Source organism: Bufo gargarizans, chromosome 3 (genome assembly GCF_014858855.1).
Source record: "Bufo gargarizans isolate SCDJY-AF-19 chromosome 3, ASM1485885v1, whole genome shotgun sequence".
NCBI classification, from domain to species: domain Eukaryota; kingdom Metazoa; phylum Chordata; class Amphibia; order Anura; family Bufonidae; genus Bufo; species Bufo gargarizans.
The window spans coordinates 390307692-390328876 of NC_058082.1; the positions used below are offsets into that span (position 1 = coordinate 390307692).

General features: G+C 49.0%; 1 protein-coding gene across 4 annotated transcripts in view; it reads left to right on the forward strand.

Annotated features, from left to right (window-relative positions):
- Positions 1-417: 417 nt before the first annotated feature.
- Positions 418-21185, forward strand: part of DCAF6 (DDB1 and CUL4 associated factor 6) — a 1153281-nt gene continuing 1132513 nt past the window's right edge. For all 4 annotated transcript variants that reach the window (XM_044288252.1, XM_044288251.1, XM_044288253.1 and 1 more), the window contains exon 1: positions 418-634. In XM_044288252.1, coding sequence (XP_044144187.1) covers positions 514-634 — 121 coding nt within the window. In that variant the 5' untranslated portion in view covers positions 418-513. The remainder of the gene's footprint in view (positions 635-21185) is intronic.

Consider the following 21185-nt stretch of genomic DNA (forward strand, 5'->3'; position numbering starts at 1 on the left):
TTATTCACACGTTTGAGATTTCCATCAGGGACTGTGAGCCAAAACCTGGAGCAGAAACTATACAGAAATAAGGTATAATGGAAGGATCTGCACCTGTTCTGTCCTTAGACCCACACTAGATGTGGCTCACAATCACTGACTGTGTGAATAAGGCATAATCCTGTGAGGGCTTTGTTTCTGACTGTGTTGTAACTGCCATGGGTTTAAAAAAAACATTGAGTAAAAAACGCATCCAATCAAACCATCTGAATGAATATTATACACTGAACAGAAAACTTAAAGGAAAAAGATCATCAGCAGAGCAGATAGTCAGGGGTCCCACTGAAAGGCTGGAGCCAAAGAACGAAAGTGGCCGGCATTAACCTTGCCAGCTCCGCCCACCCCGCAGGTCACGATGACGTGTTAAGCCGAGCGCTTTCCATTTCCATCCTAGGCACTGTTTCTATTTCTGTGCCCAGTTCATGCAATTGCTTGGCACGCACTGGTATTTATGGTTGGCGTCGTGCATGTCACATGCGCCCTCAGGACTCCGCAGTGAAGAGCCCCTTGGTCAGGAGGTTTGGAGCTGCTGACGCCTCCGGGTGGAAGAGGTATTGGAGACAGGGCTGGGGAGCTGTCGAGGCCATTCCTTGGGGTAAGAAATGGTGACTGTATTGTGCTAATCTATAAATAGCGCCTGGTGGCGTTACATAGCTTAGGATACAGAATGTTGCGTCAGAAAGCTGGCACTGCCCAGCAGCGGTGCGGTTCTTGCTGAGTGCTCTGCCAGAGAAGACTGCAGATTTGCTATTGATTTGGTTTATGCAGATCTGTGACTTAGTAAACTTTGTGAGCAGAGGAGCTAATATGGAGTAACCTTCAGCTTCATCCCAGCCCACCGCCCATACCGGGGCATCCAGTGCTATGCCCTATGTGCATACCTGCTGTGTGATTATCCAGCCTATATCTGACTACTGGACCAGTCAGACTAGGGAAGGTCTGGTTAGGAGGGGGATGTCACAGTATTCTGTTTGTTTATTCCAGTGGTAGATCACAACTGGGGATTGCTACTGTTGATTTTATTTATTTTGTCCTAGAACAATGATGGTAAACCTTTTAAAGGCAGAGTGCCCAAACTGCAACCCAAAACCCACTTATTTATTGCAAAGTGCCAACAAAGCAATTTAACCTGGATACTATAGTCCAATATAGTATATCCTCTATTTACTTTATTATTTAGCTATAATAGCCTGCCTACATTCAGTGCGCTGCCTGTGCTGTTCATAGTGCGTCTGCGCTGATGAATGGCAGGAAAAGTCTAAGGCACGGGTGTCAAACACAAGGCCCGCTGGCCGAATCCGGCCCGCCAGACCTTGTCATGTGGCCCGCCGCCAGCCTTCACCTTTTATTATCACTTCCTGCAGACGGCCCCTGCAGGAAGTGATAATAAAACTACAAGCGCTCGCCGAGACTGAGAGGAGGGAGGAGGCAGGCTGGGCGCTGGCAGTGTGAGTCATACGTCACGCGCCTGCGCCGCCCACTTTATGAATGAAGCAGGAGGCGTGGGCGCATGATGTATGACTCACGCTGCCAGCGCCTGTCCTCCCGGCCTGCCTCCTGCCTCCTCCCTCCTCTCAGTCTCGGCGAGCGCTTGTAGTTGTAAGTACCCACAGATCCCCCCCATAAGTGTCACCACAGATCCCCCCCCATAAGTGTCACCACAGATCCCCCCCCATAAGTGTCACCACAGATCCCCCCCATAAGTGTCGCCACAGATCCCCCCCATAAGTGTCGCCACAGATCCCCCCCCATAAGTGTCGCCACAGATCCCCCCCCCATAAGTGTCGCCACAGATCCCCCCCCATAAGTGTCGCCACAGATCCCCCCCCATAAGTGTCGCCACAGATCCCCCCCCCATAAGTGTCGCCACAGATCCCCCCCCATAAGTGTCGCCACAGATCCCCCCCCCATAAGTGTCGCCACAGATCCCCCCCATAGTCGCCACAGATCCCCCCATAAGTGTCGCCACAGATCCCCCCCCCATAAGTGTCGCCACAGATCCCCCCCCATAAGTGTCGCCACAGATCCCCCCCCATAAGTGTCGCCACAGATCCCCCCCCATAAGTGTCGCCACAGATCCCCCCCCCATAAGTGTCGCCACAGATCCCCCCCCCATAAGTGTCGCCACAGATCCCCCCCCCATAAGTGTCGCCACAGATCCCCCCCATAAGTGTCGCCACAGATCCCCCCCCATAAGTGTCGCCACAGATCCCCCCCCATAAGTGTCGCCACAGATCCCCCCCCCCATAAGTGTCGCCACAGATCCCCCCCCCATAAGTGTCGCCACAGATCCCCCCCCCATAAGTGTCGCCACAGATCCCCCCCCCATAAGTGTCGCCACAGATCCCCCCCATAAGTGTCGCCACAGATCCCCCCCCATAAGTGTCGCCACAGATCCCCCCCCATAAGTGTCGCCACAGATCCCCCCCCATAAGTGTCGCCACAGATCCCCCCCCATAAGTGTCGCCACAGATCCCCCCCCATAAGTGTCGCCACAGATCCCCCCCCATAAGTGTCGCCACAGATCCCCCCCCATAAGTGTCGCCACAGATCCCCCCCCATAAGTGTCGCCACAGATCCCCCCCATAAGTGTCGCCACAGATCCCCCCCCATAAGTGTCGCCACAGATCCCCCCCCATAAGTGTCGCCACAGATCCCCCCCATAAGTGTCGCCACAGATCCCCCCCCCATAAGTGTCGCCACAGATCCCCCCCCATAAGTGTCGCCACAGATCCCCCCCCATAAGTGTCGCCACAGATCCCCCCCCCATAAGTGTCGCCACAGATCCCCCCCCATAAGTGTCGCCACAGATCCCCCCCCATAAGTGTCGCCACAGATCCCCCCCCATAAGTGTCGCCACAGATCCCCCCCCATAAGTGTCGCCACAGATCCCCCCCCATAAGTGTCGCCACAGATCCCCCCCCATAAGTGTCGCCACAGATCCCCCCCCATAAGTGTCGCCACAGATCCCCCCCCATAAGTGTCGCCACAGATCCCCCCCCCATAAGTGTCGCCACAGATCCCCCCCCCATAAGTGTCGCCACAGATCCCCCCCCATAAGTGTCGCCACAGATCCCCCCCCCCATAAGTGTCGCCACAGATCCCCCCCCCATAAGTGTCGCCACAGATCCCCCCCCCATAAGTGTCGCCACAGATCCCCCCCCCCATAAGTGTCGCCACAGATCCCCCCCCATAAGTGTCGCCACAGATCCCCCCCCCATAAGTGTCGCCACAGATCCCCCCCCCATAAGTGTCGCCACAGATCCCCCCCCCATAAGTGTCGCCACAGATCCCCCCCCCATAAGTGTCGCCACAGATCCCCCCCCCCCCATAAGTGTCGCCACAGATCCCCCCCCCCATAAGTGTCGCCACAGATCCCCCCCCCCCATAAGTGTCGCCACAGATCCCCCCCCCCCCATAAGTGTCGCCACAGATCCCCCCCCCCCATAAGTGTCGCCACAGATCCCCCCCCCCCCATAAGTGTCGCCACAGATCCCCCCCCCATAAGTGTCGCCACAGATCCCCCCCCCCATAAGTGTCGCCACAGATCCCCCCCCCATAAGTGTCGCCACAGATCCCCCCCCCCATAAGTGTCACCACAGATCCCCCCCCCATAAGTGTCACCACAGATCCCCCCCCATAAGTGTCGCCACAGATCCCCCCCCCATAAGTGTCGCCACAGATCCCCCCCCCATAAGTGTCGCCACAGATCCCCCCCCCCATAAGTGTCGCCACAGATCCCCCCCCCATAAGTGTCGCCACAGATCCCCCCCCCCATAAGTGTCGCCACAGATCCCCCCCCCCATAAGTGTCACCACAGATCCCCCCCCATAAGTCCGATACAACCGGCCCTTTGACGGTGACCAAACTGCTGATGTGGCCCCCGATGAATTAGAGTTTGACACCCCTGGTCTAAGGCATATTGTACACCAGGGGTAGGCAACCTCCGGCACTCCAGCTGTTGTGAAACTACAACCCCCAGCATGCATACTTACTCTGCTCTTCTAAGAACTCACATAGAAATGAATGGAGCATGCTGGGAATTGTAGTTTCACAACAGCTGGAGTGCCGGAGGTTGCTGATCCCTGTTGTACACCATAGACTTTTTCCGGAGTGCGGGTGCCCACAGAGAGGGCTCTGAGCCATAGGTTCGCCATCACTGTCCTAGAATGTAGCATTTTGGGTTAGTGGTAGACTTCTCTGTTGACATGGCTTGGCTGCAGGGACACTGGAGACTAGTGATGATCCCAGAATGCTTGTGAAATGTGTGACCGCTGATCTACGAGAACACTATACATCTATTATGTTGGCTTCTAGTACTATTGGTCGCCCCCCCCCCCCCCCCCCTACTATTTTTCTGCTATTTCTTTTATACTCCAGAACAGAAATAGAAAATGCAGATGTAATCCAAGAGTCACATTGGGAACATTTATTAAAGTGTCTAAAAGAAAAGCTGTCTTTGATGCCCAGAGTGTAGCTTTATTTTTTGATTGAAGGCCACACCTGTTGTAAGTACTACGTTTTCTCTGCAGCGTAATTTTGTGTCGAAAATCTGCAGCATTTATAGTTCAGATGCATTGGATGAGTTTTCACCCACCTGATTTAGGTAAAGGACACTGCCAGGTTACAAGCTTCCTGCAAAACTGGCTTTGCTGCCCTTAACTACCAATTATCTTCCACCTTTCATTTTTCAAGCAGTTCTGCAAAACGAAAAGTGGAATCTGATTGGTTGCTATAGGCAACTAAGGCTAGTTTCACACTAGTGTTCAGAGCTCTCTGGGTTCTGCATTACCAGACACTACCTGAATGCCTGCCGGCTCCATCCAGCTGCAACCCAGCAAAAATGCAGAGAATCAGCCAGACGAATACTGCTGCTTGTGCTTTAAGTCTGGCCGAATCTTCTCCAGTCCCCATTGTAGTTAATGGGGCTAGCAGGCGTTCAGGCAGCGTTTGGCAATGCCGAACCCAGAGAGCTGTGACATCCTGCCAGATCTCTGAACGCTAGTGTAAATCTCCCCCAATATGTATAGCCATACACTGGGAGATGAAAGCTGTGCTGTGATTGGTTGCCATGGGCAGCAAAGGCAGTTTTTTCCCCCCACTTTCTGCATTCTAGCCCATTATGTATAAAAATAAAGGTTTAGGCTCATAGATATGATTTTATCAAGGTGGTTCTTATCCAGCGATCATCACTGATGTCCAGTGGTGGCTGTAGGACTGCGGTCCTAGCGATATACCCCCATTGTCTCAGATGAGACAATCCCTTTTAAGGGGTTGTCTCACTTCAGTAAGTGGCATTTCTCATATAGAAAAAGTTAATACAAGCCACTTGCTAATATATTGTTATTATCCATATTGCTTCCTTTCCTGGCTGAATTCATTTTTCTATCACATTATACACTGCTCGTTTCCATGGTTACAGACCACTCTGCAATCCATTAGTGGTGGTCGTGCTTGCACATTATAAGAAAAAAGCACTAGCCTATGTGTGTTCCCATCACCAGAGAGGCTGATGCTTTTTCCTATATTGTGCAAGCACCGCCACCACTGATGGATTGCAGGGTGGTCTGTAACCATGGAAACAAGCAGTGTATAGTGTGATGGAAAAATGAATCCAGCCAGCAAAGGAAGCAATATGGATAAAAACAATATATTAATAAGTGCCTTGTATTAACTTTCTCTACATAATAAATGCAACTTACTGAAGTGAGACAACCCCTTTAAGGTCCTTTTACACCTATGGATAATCAGATTAATTATCAGGGATAAGCATCTGTAGAAACGCTTGTTCCCAATAACTGGCCTGTGTGAAAGGTGCTATCAATCACTTGAGCCGGCAAATGCTCGTTCATTGAGTGATCATGTCTTTTATCCGCCACCTAAAATTCTCATTTCTGTGCAGGAGATCGCGCTGTGTAAACAGCGGTCTGCTGCTCGGGAACAATGATTTTTTTTATAGGGGCAAGTGATTACTATAGTGATATAACAAAATGTTGTTAGTGTAATACAACACAGGGCCACACACCATTATAAATCGGTATAAATCCTCATGCACATGACCGTATATATTTTTCAGTCCGCAAAAACGGGTCCGCAAAAAAATACGGATGACGTCCGTGTGCATTCCGTATTTTGCGGAACAAAACAGCTAGCCCCTAATAGAACAGTCATATCCTTGTCTGTAATGCGGACAATAATAGGACATGTTTTATTTTTTTTGTGGAACGGAAATACAGACATATGGAAATGGAATCACACGGAGTAACTTCTGTTTTTTTTGCGGACCTATTGAAATGAATAGTTCCACATATGGTCCGCACAGTCTTGTGCATAAGCCCTAATGCTGTGCAGTCATATCAGGAGACCAGCTCTGGATGGGACCTCTCACTGACAGGCTGCATGTCTGGCCTTAGGCAATGTTCACATCTCCATGGTAAGTTAAAAGGAACCTGTTATCAACTTTATGCTGCCCATACTGATTTCAGCGGTCTGTCATTTAAAAGTAAGTGGTTGCTAAGAACCAACACCACAATCATTGCACATGGCTTGGAAAAGAGTCATGGCCACCTGAGAAGAGTCATGGTTATTCATGAATTCCTGCTCTCCCTGCCCACCTCCTGATGATTAACAGTCTTCCATCTAGTTTTCTCCCCATCTCTCTAGGAAACAACTGCCAATCATCAGCAGATGGGGATAACCATCAGAGATTCGGAATAACCATGACTCTTCTCAGGTAGATCTGACTTTATTCAAGGCCTGTGCTGCAATGATAATGATGCTGGTTCTCAGCAACCACTTACTTTTAGCTCATGAGTGACATACTGCTGAAATCAGCATTTCTGTCACTATTTTATGATGGCCTCAGTGAGGTCAGCATAAAGTTGATGACAGGTTCTCTTTAAACGCTTCTGTTCAGTTAAAGGACCAGATAAATTAAGACAGACAGTGCTGTATCTGTCACATGATGGACTCTTTTGAGGGTATGTTCACATGGCTAAAATCCTTGGCAGAAAAATAAGTAGTAGTAGATCGTAGCTGAAAACAGGTTGTTGTTGGTGGCAAATTTATAAGGCTGGGTTCACATCTGTGGCATCCTGATACTGCACAAACGCCAGAAAAGTGGCCGGATCACTATTGGATCCCATTATAGTCAATGGGGATCTGGTGGTACACCGTTGTATCCAGCAATGCCAAATATGGTAATCTCTGGTAAGTTCAGTTACATTTTATTTTCCAGCTGAGGAATAAGGATCAGGCTACCAGAATCTAAATGTGACTGTGAACGGGGCCCAATTTGGTTTTGGTATAATAGTTTGGCCTCTTGCACATGACCGTTCCGTTTTTTGCGGTCCGCAAAACACAGAAGGCAATTTGCGGAACGGAACTGGGGCCCCATTGTAGAAATGCCTATTCTTGTCCGCAAAACGGACAAGAATAGGACATGTTATATTTTTTTTTGCGGGGCTACGTCATGGAGCAACGGATGTGGACAGCACACAAAGTGCTGTCCACATCTTTTGTCGCCCCATTGAAGTGAATGGGTCCGCACTGTGGCTCGGATGCGGACCAGAACAACGGTTGTGTACATGAGGCCTTTGGTTGAGCTTTTCCTGATTCCCTTCTTACTTACCTGTATATGGAATCCACAATCAAATCTGCTTCAAAGAAGTAACATTACTTCTGAGACTGAGATTTTTACACTGTATGCAAAAGGTCAATAGGGAAACTGTTCTGTGTATTTAGCAGCTGAAAATGCCTGTTTCGCTGCCGAATCAGTGGCCGATTTCAGCTGTGTGAACATACCCTCACCGTAATGGGATATCTGTCATAGTGTCCTTCAATTTGCTGAACAAAATACTGCAACATGCTGTGTTGTATAGCATTTCTATTGGCACCTCCGATGCAAAATTGTTTATTTTGGATGATATTGTAACTTTTTTAGTAGTGCATGCGTGTTTGTTTTCTGACTTTATGCAAATCGCCATTTCTCTACATTATGACAATATTCCAGAGGTAGCAAACATGGTAGAAGTGAAGATGTTCTATATTTTTCTGTAGATTGTTTTAAAGCCAGCAGCTTGCACTCAAATCTGAGCCGACATTTGTATGGAGGTTTCAGATCATTAACCGCCTCCGGACCGCCTAACGCAGGATCGCGGTCCGGAGGCGGCAGCTCTGCGCACAGTCACGCGAGATGACGCGCTTAGCCAGCCCGCGCATGCGCATCGCGGGCTGGCAAAAGTTAGAGGAGGATCACGTCACCAGCCTGCCATCCAATGATTGTGGCTGGCAGGCCGGCGATTTTTAAAATCGCCATTCAGAAGCCAGTTAACACATCATATTTGTAAATATGATGTGTTAAATGGCTTCCCTGCTCCTCTGCTGGTCCTTTTTGTCGGTTGGTTCCAGCAGAGGAGCAGGCATCACAGTGAGCAGCACCAAACACTACACTTAGCTCCAGATCACCCCCTATCACCCCAATTAACCCCTTGATCACCCCTTCTTGCCCCTGTCAATCACTAGTGAAAGTGAAAAAAGTGATCAGTGTAAACTGTCACTTTTTTTTCCACTAAATCAGTTTTGATATTTTTTATCAACCGCAGCGGCCTCCGGTACTTCGCTAGCCTCCCATTTGTAAGACAGGCTTGCTTTTTTTCTTGTGTAGTCTCAGGGAATACCCCTAAATTTAGTAGCCCAAATGTCAAACGGGGGGTATTCTTCTGAAGAGGCCTACAGGCTTCTGACCCAGTCGGATGAGGAATGGGAACCCTCATCTGACGAATCTAGCGGGTCAGAATATGAACCTGTAGAAAGCAGTGGCAGTCTGACACAAAGTTCGGACGAGGAGGTTGAGGTCCCTGATACCACCAGGCGTACCCGGCCCCGTGTTGCTAGACCACAGGTTGCGCAGGATCCGATTCAAGGGCAGCAGAGTGGGGCTGGCGCTGTTGGATTACGTGGTGAGGCATACACCAGCAGCGCAGCCCTCCCTGGACCTAGTACCAGCACTGCCGTACAACATGGTGAAATGGCGAGCACCAGAAGGGCAGTTGAAGCTGGTACGGTGGCACGTGCAGTAGTTACCCCACCAGATACGGACCGCTGGGCTAACAAAGTTGGCACCAAAGTGCCAACTTTGTATAAAAAAATGGGAAAAGTTGTCTTTTGCTGAGATATTTATCTCACCCAGCATGGGTATATGTAAAATGACACCCCAAAACACATTCCCCAACTTCTCCTGAGTACGGCGATACCACATGTGTGACACTTTTTTGCAGCCTAGGTGGGCAAAGGGGCCCACATTCCAAAGAGCACCTTTCGGATTTCACAGGCCATTTTTTACACATTTTGATTGCAAACTACTTCACACGCATATGGGCCCCTAAAATGCCAGCGCAGTATAACTACCCCACAAGTGACCCCATTTTGGAAAGAAGACACCCCAAGGTATTTCATGATGGGCATAGTGAGTTCATGGAAGTTTTTATTTTTTGTCACAAGTTAGTTGAAGGGAGTGTCCTAGGCCATTTATTTATGCCAGTTATGCAAAATCACAGCAGAACCTAAATAACGGGCAACCTGTTGCCAGCAGGCTGCTTGTTTAAATACTGAGTGGCAGGGGTCATGTGACGTGGCCAGCGTCACATGACTCGCCTTGCTTTTCGTGGCTGAGCACCGAGTGCCCACCTCGGTGCTCAAGCTTCATCAGATTGCTGGGGGAACAAAGGATGCAGGCCGCGCTGAGGAGACATGCGTGGCCGGGTCTGTCCGGCCCCCTATCACCTAGGAGACAAGGATGCTGCACGCGTCCTTGCTCCTGTACAAAGGCGGGCCTCGTCGGTGCTGCGAAGAGTCAGTGCGTCGGCGGCGCCCCGTGACAATACCGGTGCAAGCACCTAGGGGAAACGTGGTTAGAAAGTCCGAAGTCAGGGCAGGCAGCGATCAAGCAAAAGTCCATTAGCGAAGTCCAAGGTCAGAGGCAGGCGGCAAACAAGTAAAATCCAATAAATCCAAAAGCAGGGTCCGGTACACAGAAAAGCAGAACTTCAAAAACAACTTCACACTAGGAGCTAGACGAGCTAGTGACCATGAGATGCTTAGGCATCTTCCTGGGTCAGGAAGCGCCTTAAATATTTCCTGCAATCCAGCCATAGGCTGATGAGACAGGGGGGAACGTACATGCTGGCTCACTAGGAAGAGAGCCACACCCATGCAAGCCCTAACAAACTGTGCAGGTCTCCAGCAGGGCTCACAAGGAAGAGAGACACACCCATGCAAGCTCTAACAAACAGTGCAGGTCTCCAGCAGGAAGTAAACTGTGGCATGGAGCACAGATACAACAGTTAAGGTACCTGCTGCCCGCGGTTGTCAGCATGGCAGCAGAAAGGAAAGGGAGAGCCAAGCAGCCATGCCCGCGGGTAGGGGCAGCACGGACCGCTGGGCTAACACCTTATAGTATATGTGTAGGTCGGTGTCACGGATGTTTCCGTGGCAGGTACCAGGAGATCAGAGAGACTGGCAACACGTGGGTTAAATTGACAAGTTCCTTGTGGATCTTATTGTGTCTCTGTTTTGGTGAATGCCACACCCCTTGCTTCAGGTGTTGCTTGTTGGTAATTTACCTTCCCCATAAGTAGCCACTTCTCACTCTTGGAGGTGCAGTTTGTAGATTTTCTTCCTGTCTTCTTACTAGCTGATTGGTTGTACTTTGTGGTGCTTCTGGAGTTGCCAGTTTTCTACTTTAAGCTAAGTCTTGTCTTTTCTTGTATTGTGTTTGTTATATTCCCTGTTGTTTGTATCTATGCCTGAGACAGAGACTTCCATTGGTCCATCTGGGGAGGAATGGGTTGTCTCTGGTCCTAACCTTATTCCAGGGCCTTATAGGGAAATAAGGTATCCTGCATATGACTATTCCTACCTTCAAGGTCTTTTCATATTGATAGGTAGTTAGGGCCCGGATAAGGGTTGTTTAGGAGGCGACCTGTTTCTTCCCTAGTTTCCAGGCCCAGTTACTGTTCCCCTTACTTCCTGTGTTCAGTGTGGAGTTCCCCCCCCCCCCACACTGATCGTGACATTATAAACCGCCGAATAACTGCGTCATTTTGTGGTCTGTATCAGTTTAGCCATGGATGTTATCACTGCACTGACTGGACAGCTGTAGGGGCTGTCTCTGGAGGTAGCTGACCTCCGCTCGACCGTCTCACACATGCAGAGACCACTGTTGGCTGATCCTAGTAATGGTTACCTGACCTGTCCTGAACCTAAAGTTGATCTCCCGGATAGATTCTCGGGAGAGTTATAATTTCATTCGGTTTAGGGAAGCGTGCAAATGGTACTTTAAGGCCCCTTTCACACGGGCGAATATTCCGCGTGGATGCGATGCGTGAGTTGAATGCATTGCACCTGCACTGAATACCGACCCATTCATTTCTATGGGGCTGTGCACATGAGCGCTGATTTTCACGCATCACTTATGCGTTGCGTGAAAATCGCAGCATGCTCTATATTCAGCTTTTTTTACGTAACGCAGGCCCTATAGAAATGAATGGGGTTGCGTGAAAATCGCAAGCATCCGCAAGAAAGTGCGGCTGCGGTGTGATTTTCACGCACGGTTGCTAGAAGACGATCGGGATGGAGACCCGATCATTATTAATTTCCCTTATAACATGGTTATAAGGGAAAATAATTGCATTCTGAATACAGAATGCATAGTAAAATAGCGCTGGAGGGGTTAAAAAAATAAATAAAATAATTTAACTCGCCTTAGTCCAGTTGATCGCGCTTCCCGGCATCTCTTCTGTCCCCTTTGCTGAACAGGACCTGTGGTAACGTCACTCTGGTCATCACATGTTCCATCACATGATCTTTTACCATGGTGATGGATCATGTGATAGATCATGTGATGACCGGAGTGACGTCACCACAGGTCCTGTTCCTGCAATGAAGGCTCACCACAGGTCCTGTTCAACAAAGGAGACAGAGATGCCGGGCTCTGCGATCAAGTGGATTAATGTGAGTTAAATTATTATTATTATTATATATATTTTTTTTAACCCCTCCAGCGCTATTTTACTTTGTATTCTGTATTCAGAATGCTATTATTTTCCCTTATAACCATGCTATAAGGGAAAATAATACAATCTACAGAACACCGATCCCAGACCCGAACTTAAAGGGGTTATCCGAGTTAAGAAAAAATAAATAAAAAATCTTAAAACCCATCTGAATATACATATAATTTGGTTAAGCTAGATTTCATCAAGTTAAAACCCATACTTACACCTCTTCATGGTTCTGTTATTGCCGTGTTTACATGCTGAAGTACAATGCTGAGGGGGCGTGTAACAACAAAGCCTGAGCTCTGCCTCATTAATATTTCTGGGCGTGAACAATCTGACCTTCCCCGCACCCTGCTCTGCACATCCTAACTTTGTATAAACCAGTCACATGATCATCTCCTAGCTCACACAGACAGATCATTCTGTCACATTGCAGAAACACAGGCTCTATGTATCTAAGCTCTATGGCAGCTCTGTGTATCTAAGCTCTATGGCAGCTCTGTGTATCTAAGCTCTATGGCAGCTCTGTGTATCTAAGCTCTATGGCAGCTCTGTGTATCTAAGCTCTATGGCAGCTCTGTGTATCTAAGCTCTATGGCAGCTCTGTGTATCTAAGCTCTATGGCAGCTCTGTGTATCTAAGCTCTATGGCAGCTCTGTGTATCTAAGCTCTATGGCAGCTCTGTGTATCTAAGCTCTATGGCAGCTCTGTGTATCTAAGCTCTATGGCAGCTCTGTGTATCTAAGCTCCATGGCAGCTCTGTGTATCTAAGCTCCATGGCAGCTCTGTGTATCTAAGCTCCATGGCAGCTCTGTGTATCTAAGCTCCATGGCAGCTCTGTGTATCTAAGCTGTATGTATCTAATATAGCTTAGATAGATATAGGTGTCATATATGACACCTATATCTATCTAAGCTATATTATAGCCATATCTAGGTTGACTATTACTGTCCCCCCTCCCCCCATAGACAATGCCGTGTCAGTCACCCCCACCCCTCCATATACACAATGCAGTCACCCCACCCCTCCATATACACAATGCAGTCACCCCACCCCTCCATATACACAATGCAGTCACCCCCACCCCTCCATATACACAATGCAGTCACCCCCACCCCTCCATATACACAATGCAGTCACCCCCACCCCTCCATATACACAATGCAGTCACCCAGGGCCGCCATCAGGGGGGTACAGCCGATACTCCAGTAAGGGGCCCAGACCCTGGGGGGGCCCGGCCAGTTCCAATGTAAAAAAAAATAAAAAAAAAATTTTTTTTACCCCCTCTCATTTGTCAGTGACTTGAGTTGAACTTTATTGCATCGCTAGAGGGGGGCAATTGATCATTCCTTGCTAGTGATGTCCAGTTCATGAATGAATCATTCATTTGAATCGATTCAGTTCACTGAACCGGAGGAGTCGATTCCTCTGACTGAGCGCTCCGTGTGAAGCCGCTTAGTCTGAGTCAGTGAGTCACACAATAGCAGAGCCGCTGGCAGCAGGGAGGGACTTGGGAGGAGTGTAATCTGATCCTAGAGTGGAAGCTGCTTCTGCCAGCCCCTCCCCTCCCCGCCCACCAACCAATCAGAGCTGAGGCAAGGCAAGCACTAGCAGCTCTGAGTCTGAGTCACTGACACAAGTGCAGGGAGTCTGAGAAAGAATCGAATGAGTCACAGGTTAAAAGAATCTAAAGATCCGACTTGGGCCTCTTTCACACTTGCGTTGTCTGGATCCGGCGTGTACTCCACTTGCCGGAATTACACGCCGGATCCGGAAAAACGCAAGTGTACTGAAAGCATTTGAAGACGGATCCGTCTTCAAAATGCTTTCAGTGTTACTATGGCACCCAGGACGCTATTAAAGTCCTGGTTGCCATAGTAGTAGTGGGGAGCGGTATACTTACAGTCCGTGCGGCTCCCGGGGCGCTCCAGAGTGACGTCAGAGCGCTCCATGCACATGGATGATGTGCCATGCGATCATGTGATCCATGCGCCTGGGGCGCCCTGACGTCACTCTGGAGCGCCCCGGGAGCCGCACGGACGGTAAGTATACTGCTCCCCCGCTCCCCACTACACTTTACTATGGCTGCCAGGACTTTAGCGTCCCGGCAGCCATGGTAACCATTGAGAAAAAGCTAAACGTCGGATCCGGCAATGCGCCGAAACGACGTTTAGCTTAAGGCCGGATCCGGATAAATGCCTTTCAATGGGCATTCATTCCGAATCCGGCCTTGCGGCAAGTCTTCAGGATTTTTGGCCGGAGCAAAAAGCGCAGCATGCTGTGGTATTTTCTCCGGCCAAAAAACGTTCCGTTCCGGAACTGAAGACATCCTGATGCATCCTGAAGGACGGACTGTCCATTCAGAATGCATTAGGATAATCCTCATCAGTATTCTTCCGGCATAGAGCCCCGACGACGGAACTCTATGCCGGAAGACAAGAACGCAGGTGTGAAAGAGCCCTTAGAGACTCATTCGATTCTTTGAGTTAAAAGAGCCTGAGTCACTAGAACAGTTTACACTGAGGCTGAGGCTTTTGTTGCAGCAGTGATAAGATTAAGGGACAGGAGCAGAGAGATAAGAGAAGTGACAGATGACTGTGAAGACCATGCGATCTGTTGCTCAGAAGCCATGAGATTGTAAGGCTACTTTCACACTAGCGGCAGGACGGATCCGACAGGCTGTTCACCCTGTCAGATCCGTCCTTCCGTTATTTCGCCGGACCACCGCTCCGTCCCCATTGACTATAATGGGGACGGGGGTGGAGCTCCGGCCCAGCACGGCAGTGCATGGCGAAAGGCCGCCGGACTAAAAGTACTGCATGTCCAACTTGTTGTGTGGTCTTTGCTCAGGGGTAAAATGCAAAGCTGTTTTCTGGATTATCCCACAGGGCCATGATCCTCCATTATTGTTTTTAACCCCTCCCTTGCCAGCCCACCCAGCCCTATTTAGCTTTGTGTTCAGCTTTGAAAAAAATGTTTAGGCCATGAAGGGGTTAATTAAGTGTTGGAGGGGGTGGGGGGTGTTATTGTGCATATTGTGTTTGGGATCCATTTAACAAGTTTGACCAGTTGGGTTTGAGAGTGGTTGAGTGTCATCCACAGATCCCCCATAACAGTGCGTCACCCACAGACCCCCCCCCATAACAGTGCGTCACCCACAGACCCCCCTTAACAGTGTGTCATCCACAGATCCCTCATAACAGTGCGTCACCCACAAACCCCCCCCATAACAGTGCGTCACCCACAGACCCCCCATAACAGTGTGTCACCCACAGACCCCCCATAACAGTGTGTCACCCACAGACCCCCATAACAGTGTGTCACCCACAGATCCCCCATAACAGTGTGTCATCCACAGATCCCCCATAACAGTGTGTCATCCACAGATCCCCCATAACAGTGTGTCATCCACAGATCCCCCATAACAGTGTGTCATCCACAGATCCCCCATAACAGTGTGTCATCCACAGATCCCCCATAACAGTGTGTCATCCACAGATCCCCCATAACAGTGTGTCATCCACAGATCCCCCATAACAGTGTGTCATCCACAGATCCCCCATAACAGTGTGTCATCCACAGATCCCCCATAACAGTGTGTCATCCACAGATCCCCCATAACAGTGTGTCATCCACAGATCCCCCATAACAGTGGGTCATCCACAGATCCCCCATAACAGTGTGTCATCCACAGATCCCCCATAACAGTGTGTCATCCACAGATCCCCCATAACAGTGTGTCATCCACAGATCCCCCATAACAGTGTGTCATCCACAGATCCCCCATAACAGTGTGTCATCCACAGATCCCCCATAACAGTGTGTCATCCACAGATCCCCCATAACAGTGTGTCATCCACAGATCCCCCATAACAGTGTGTCATCCACAGATCCCCCATAACAGTGTGTCATCCACAGATCCCCCATAACAGTGTGTCATCCACAGATCCCCCATAACAGTGTGTCATCCACAGATCCCCCATAACAGTGTGTCATCCACAGATCCCCCATAACAGTGTGTCATCCACAGATCCCCCATAACAGTGTGTCATCCACAGATCCCCCATAACAGTGTGTCATCCACAGATCCCCCATAACAGTGTGTCATCCACAGATCCCCCATAACAGTGTGTCATCCACAGATCCCCCATAACAGTGTGTCATCCACAGATCCCCCATAACAGTGTGTCATCCACAGATCCCCCATAACAGTGTGTCATCCACAGATCCCCCATAACAGTGTGTCATCCACAGATCCCCCATAACAGTGTGTCATCCACAGATCCCCCATAACAGTGTGTCATCCACAGATCCCCCATAACAGTGTGTCATCCACAGATCCCCCATAACAGTGTGTCATCCACAGATCCCCCATAACAGTGTGTCATCCACAGATCCCCCATAACAGTGTGTCATCCACAGATCCCCCATAACAGTGTGTCATCCACAGATCCCCCATAACAGTGTGTCATCCACAGATCCCCCATAACAGTGTGTCATCCACAGATCCCCCATAACAGTGTGTCATCCACAGATCCCCCATAACAGTGTGTCATCCACAGATCCCCCATAACAGTGTGTCATCCACAGATCCCCCATAACAGTGTGTCATCCACAGATCCCCCATAACAGTGTGTCATCCACAGATCCCCCATAACAGTGTGTCATCCACAGATCCCCCATAACAGTGTGTCATCCACAGATCCCCCATAACAGTGTGTCATCCACAGATCCCCCATAACAGTGTGTCATCCACAGATCCCCCATAACAGTGTGTCATCCACAGATCCCCCATAACAGTGTGTCATCCACAGATCCCCCATAACAGTGTGTCATCCACAGATCCCCCATAACAGTGTGTCATCCACAGATCCCCCATAACAGTGTGTCATCCACAGATCCCCCATAACAGTGTGTCATCCACAGATCCCCCATAACAGTGTGTCATCCACAGATCCCCCATAACAGTGTGTCATCCACAGATCCCCCATAACAGTGTGTCATCCACAGATCCCCCATAACAGTGTGTCATCCACAGATCCCCCATAACAGTGTGTCATCCACAGATCCCCCATAACAGTGTGTCATCCACAGATCCCCCATAACAGTGTGTCATCCACAGATCCCCCATAACAGTGTGTCATCCACAGATCCCCCATAACAGTGTGTCATCCACAGATCCCCCATAACAGTGTGTCATCCACAGATCCCCCATAACAGTGTGTCATCCACAGATCCCCCATAACAGTGTGTCATCCACAGATCCCCCATAACAGTGTGTCATCCACAGATCCCCCATAACAGTGTGTCATCCACAGATCCCCATAACAGTGTGTCATCCACAGATCCCCCATAACAGTGTGTCATCCACAGATTTCTCATAACAGTGTGTCATCCACAGATCCCCCATAACAATGTCATCCACAGATTCCCCCATAACAATGTCATCCACAGATTCCCCCATAAACAGTGTGTCATCCACAGATTCCCCCATAAACAGTGTGTCATCCACAGATTCCCCCATAAACAGTGTGTCATCCACAGATTCCCCCATAAACAGTGTGTCATCCACAGATCCCCCCATAAACAGTGTGTCATCCACAGATCCCCCCATAACAGTAGGTAAGATAAATGTGTTCAGGAGCAGCAACACGTGCGGCGTCTGGAGAGCACAAAATGGTGATAGCGCAACAGCTGAGCAGGAGATCGCAGATCCAAAGCGGTCCAATGGCATGTAGTAGAAATGGAAGGCCACAGCAGCGTCTCACCAAAAAGCTTCTTTATTTAGGAACACTCCTCATAACAGGATGTATGACCTGTTATGAGGAGTGTTCCTAAATAAAGAAGCTTTTTGGTGAGACGCTGCTGTGGCCTTCCATTTCTACTACCCCCCATAACAGTGTCATCCACATATTCCCCCCATAAGAGTAAGTCCTCCACAGATTCCCCCCATAACACTGTAACAGTAAACCTTGTGCTTTTATTTTATTTTAAATGTGCCAGGGGAAGATTGCTGGGGCAGATTAGAACAGATAGTGTAGTTAGTGTTAGTGGAGGGTCCTGCTTAAAAGAGTCTACCTTGTCGTGGTAGCAGGCTTCATATTATTTGGTCAAAAACGAATTCCTTACTGAAATCACTGATTATCACTTTTTACTGTCTTTGTAGTTGTAAAAAAATTATGAAATTGGGGGTAGGTCCTTGGGGGTGGAGGGGAGGTGGAGTCAGGATGGATTCTAAAGGGGCGGGGTAGGAGGGGGGGCCCAGGCCTTGAGCTGTGTAAGGGGCCCCAAAATTTCTGATGGCAGCCCTGCAGTCACCCCCCCACCCCTCCATACACACAATGCAGTCACCCCCACCCCTCCATATACACAATGCAGTCACCCCCCCACCCCTCCATACACTCAATGCAGTAACCCTCCACCTTTCCATACACTCAATGCAGTCACCCTCCACCCCTCCATACACTCAATGCAGTCACCCTCCACCCCTCCATACACACAATGCAGTCACCCCCCCACCCCTCCATACACACAATGCAGTCACCCCCCCACCCCTCCATACACACAATGCAGTCACCCCCCCCACCCCTCCATACACACAATGCAGTCACCCCCCCCCACCCCTCCATACACACAATGCAGTCACCCCCCCCCACCCCTCCATACACACAATGCAGTCACCCCCCCCCACCCCTCCATACACACAATGCAGTCACCCCCCCCCCACCCCTCCATACACACAATGCAGTCACCCCCCCCCCACCCCTCCATACACACAATGCAGTCACCCCCCCCACCCCTCCATACACACAATGCAGTCACCCCCCCCACCCCTCCATACACACAATGCAGTCACCCCCCCCACCCCTCCATACACACAATGCAGTCACCCCCCCCCCCCACCCCTCCATACACACAATGCAGTCACCCCCCCCCCCCCCACCCCTCCATACACACAATGCAGTCACCACCACCTTCCTCTCGCCGGGAAACCTAAGAGCCCAGGCAGAAGCACATGTCTTTTACTCTCCAGTGTAAACAGCAGGGAGGGAGGGTCTTTCATCTGATTGGCTGTCCTGACTTGCCTTCTCCCTTTTATTGGCTGAGCTGCTTGTCCTTCATTCCTGCTCCTGGATCACAGCAATACAGCGACTGGCAGCACCTGGGTAACCCTTTCCTAATCAGAGCTCTCCTGTACACTCTTTCAGTGAAACACAGGAGCTTCTGTTTTGCACAGTCAGCCCTGTGTATGGTAATGACAGCCCTGCGGCTCTATTGATATGCTAATGAGATTGCGGCAGCTGGAGAGAGGGGGCGGGCACCAGAGGCTCTGACGTCTTGTTTACAGAGCTAGGCCACTCCCTCAAGCAGAGAGAAGCTTGTAAACGAGACGTCAGTGCCAGAGAAGGGTTGATGACGTCGGGGTCACATGACCTAAATCAGCAGTGTGGAAACAGCGCAAAATCAATAAAGTGAGTACATTAGAAATGTATCTTTAATGATATATAAAGCAGCCCTAACACATATTTTGTTAAGTCGGATAACCCCTTTAAGTGAAGAAGTTTGCGTTTGGGTACCAAACATGCACGATTTTTCTCATGCGAGTGCAAAACGCATTACAATGTTTTGCACGCGCGCTGAAAAATCGCGGGTGCACCCGCACATTTTCCCGCAACGCCCGTGTGAAAGAGGCCTAAGTTGCATCCACACTAATCTGGGGACGAGAGCCAGAGAGTGGGTGTTATTATTTCATGCTTAAAGAGGACCCCCAGTCTTGGGCTTTTTGTCTGCCGACCAGATTAGTCTTTCCGATCAGTAGATGGGTTTTTCAGAGCTTTAGGTCTCATCTATGATGACCTGGACCGAATCTCCCTGGCTGAGAATAAATTACGCGGCCTGCGTTGTTAAAACAATATCTATATATAAATTTTTTTCTAAATTTATTGTTCTACATGTCTTTTGATAAAAAATGTTTGGGTAAAAAAAAAAAAATATGGTTTGGATAAAAGTTATAGCGTTTACAAACTTTGGTACAAAAATGTGAATTTCCGCTTTTTGAAGCAGCTCTGACTTTCTGAGCACATGTCATGTTTCCTGAGGTTCTACAATGCCCAGACAGTTGAAAAAACCCCACAAATAACCCCATTTCGGAAAGTAGACACCCTAAGGTATTCGCTGATGGGCATAGTGAGTTCATAGAACTTTTTATTTTTTGTCACAAGTTAGCGGAAAATGATGATTTTTATTTTTTTCCTTACGAAGTCTCATATTCCACTAACTTGTGACAAAAAATAAAAACTTCCATGAACTCCCTATGCCCATCACGAAATACCTTGGGGTGTCTTCTTTCCAAAATGGGGTCATTTGTGGGGTGTTTCTACTGCCCTGGCATTTGAGGGTCTACGCAATCATTACATGTATGGCCAGCATTAGGAGTTTCTGCTATTCTCCTTATATTGAGCATACGGGTAATGAGATTATTATTATTATTTTTTTCGTTCAGCCTCTGGGCTGAAAGAGAAAATGAACGGCACAGATTTCTTCATTCGCATCGATCACTGTGGATGAAAAAATCTCTGCCCAAAAAAAAAAAGGAGGGGAAAGGCGTCTGCCAGGACATAGGAGCTCCGCCCAACATCCAAACCCACTTAGCTCGTATGCCCTGGCAAACCCGATTTCTCCATTCACATCAATCGATGTGGATGAATAAATCATTGCCGGGATTTTTTTTTATATACAAAGTGTTTGCCAAAGCATATGAACACCGCCGCCCCCTTAGCTCATATGCCTCGGCAAACTTATCTTTTACTGCAGAGGAGAAATCTCGTCTTGCAGCACCGCATACACCTACTTTTGTGTAATCTGACAGCAGCGCAATGCTTCTGTCAGAATGCACATCAGTGCTGCAGCTAATAAAAAACCTGGCCGCAACGCAATAAATTTATTAACTTCTATAATAACATTTGAACAGAACATATAAACTTTATTTAACTTTTTGAACAGAACGTAAACTTTTTTGCTTACCGGTGATTTTTTTGGATTTTTTTTTTTTTTTACCTTTTATAGGACAAACCTCTCCTTCCCCAT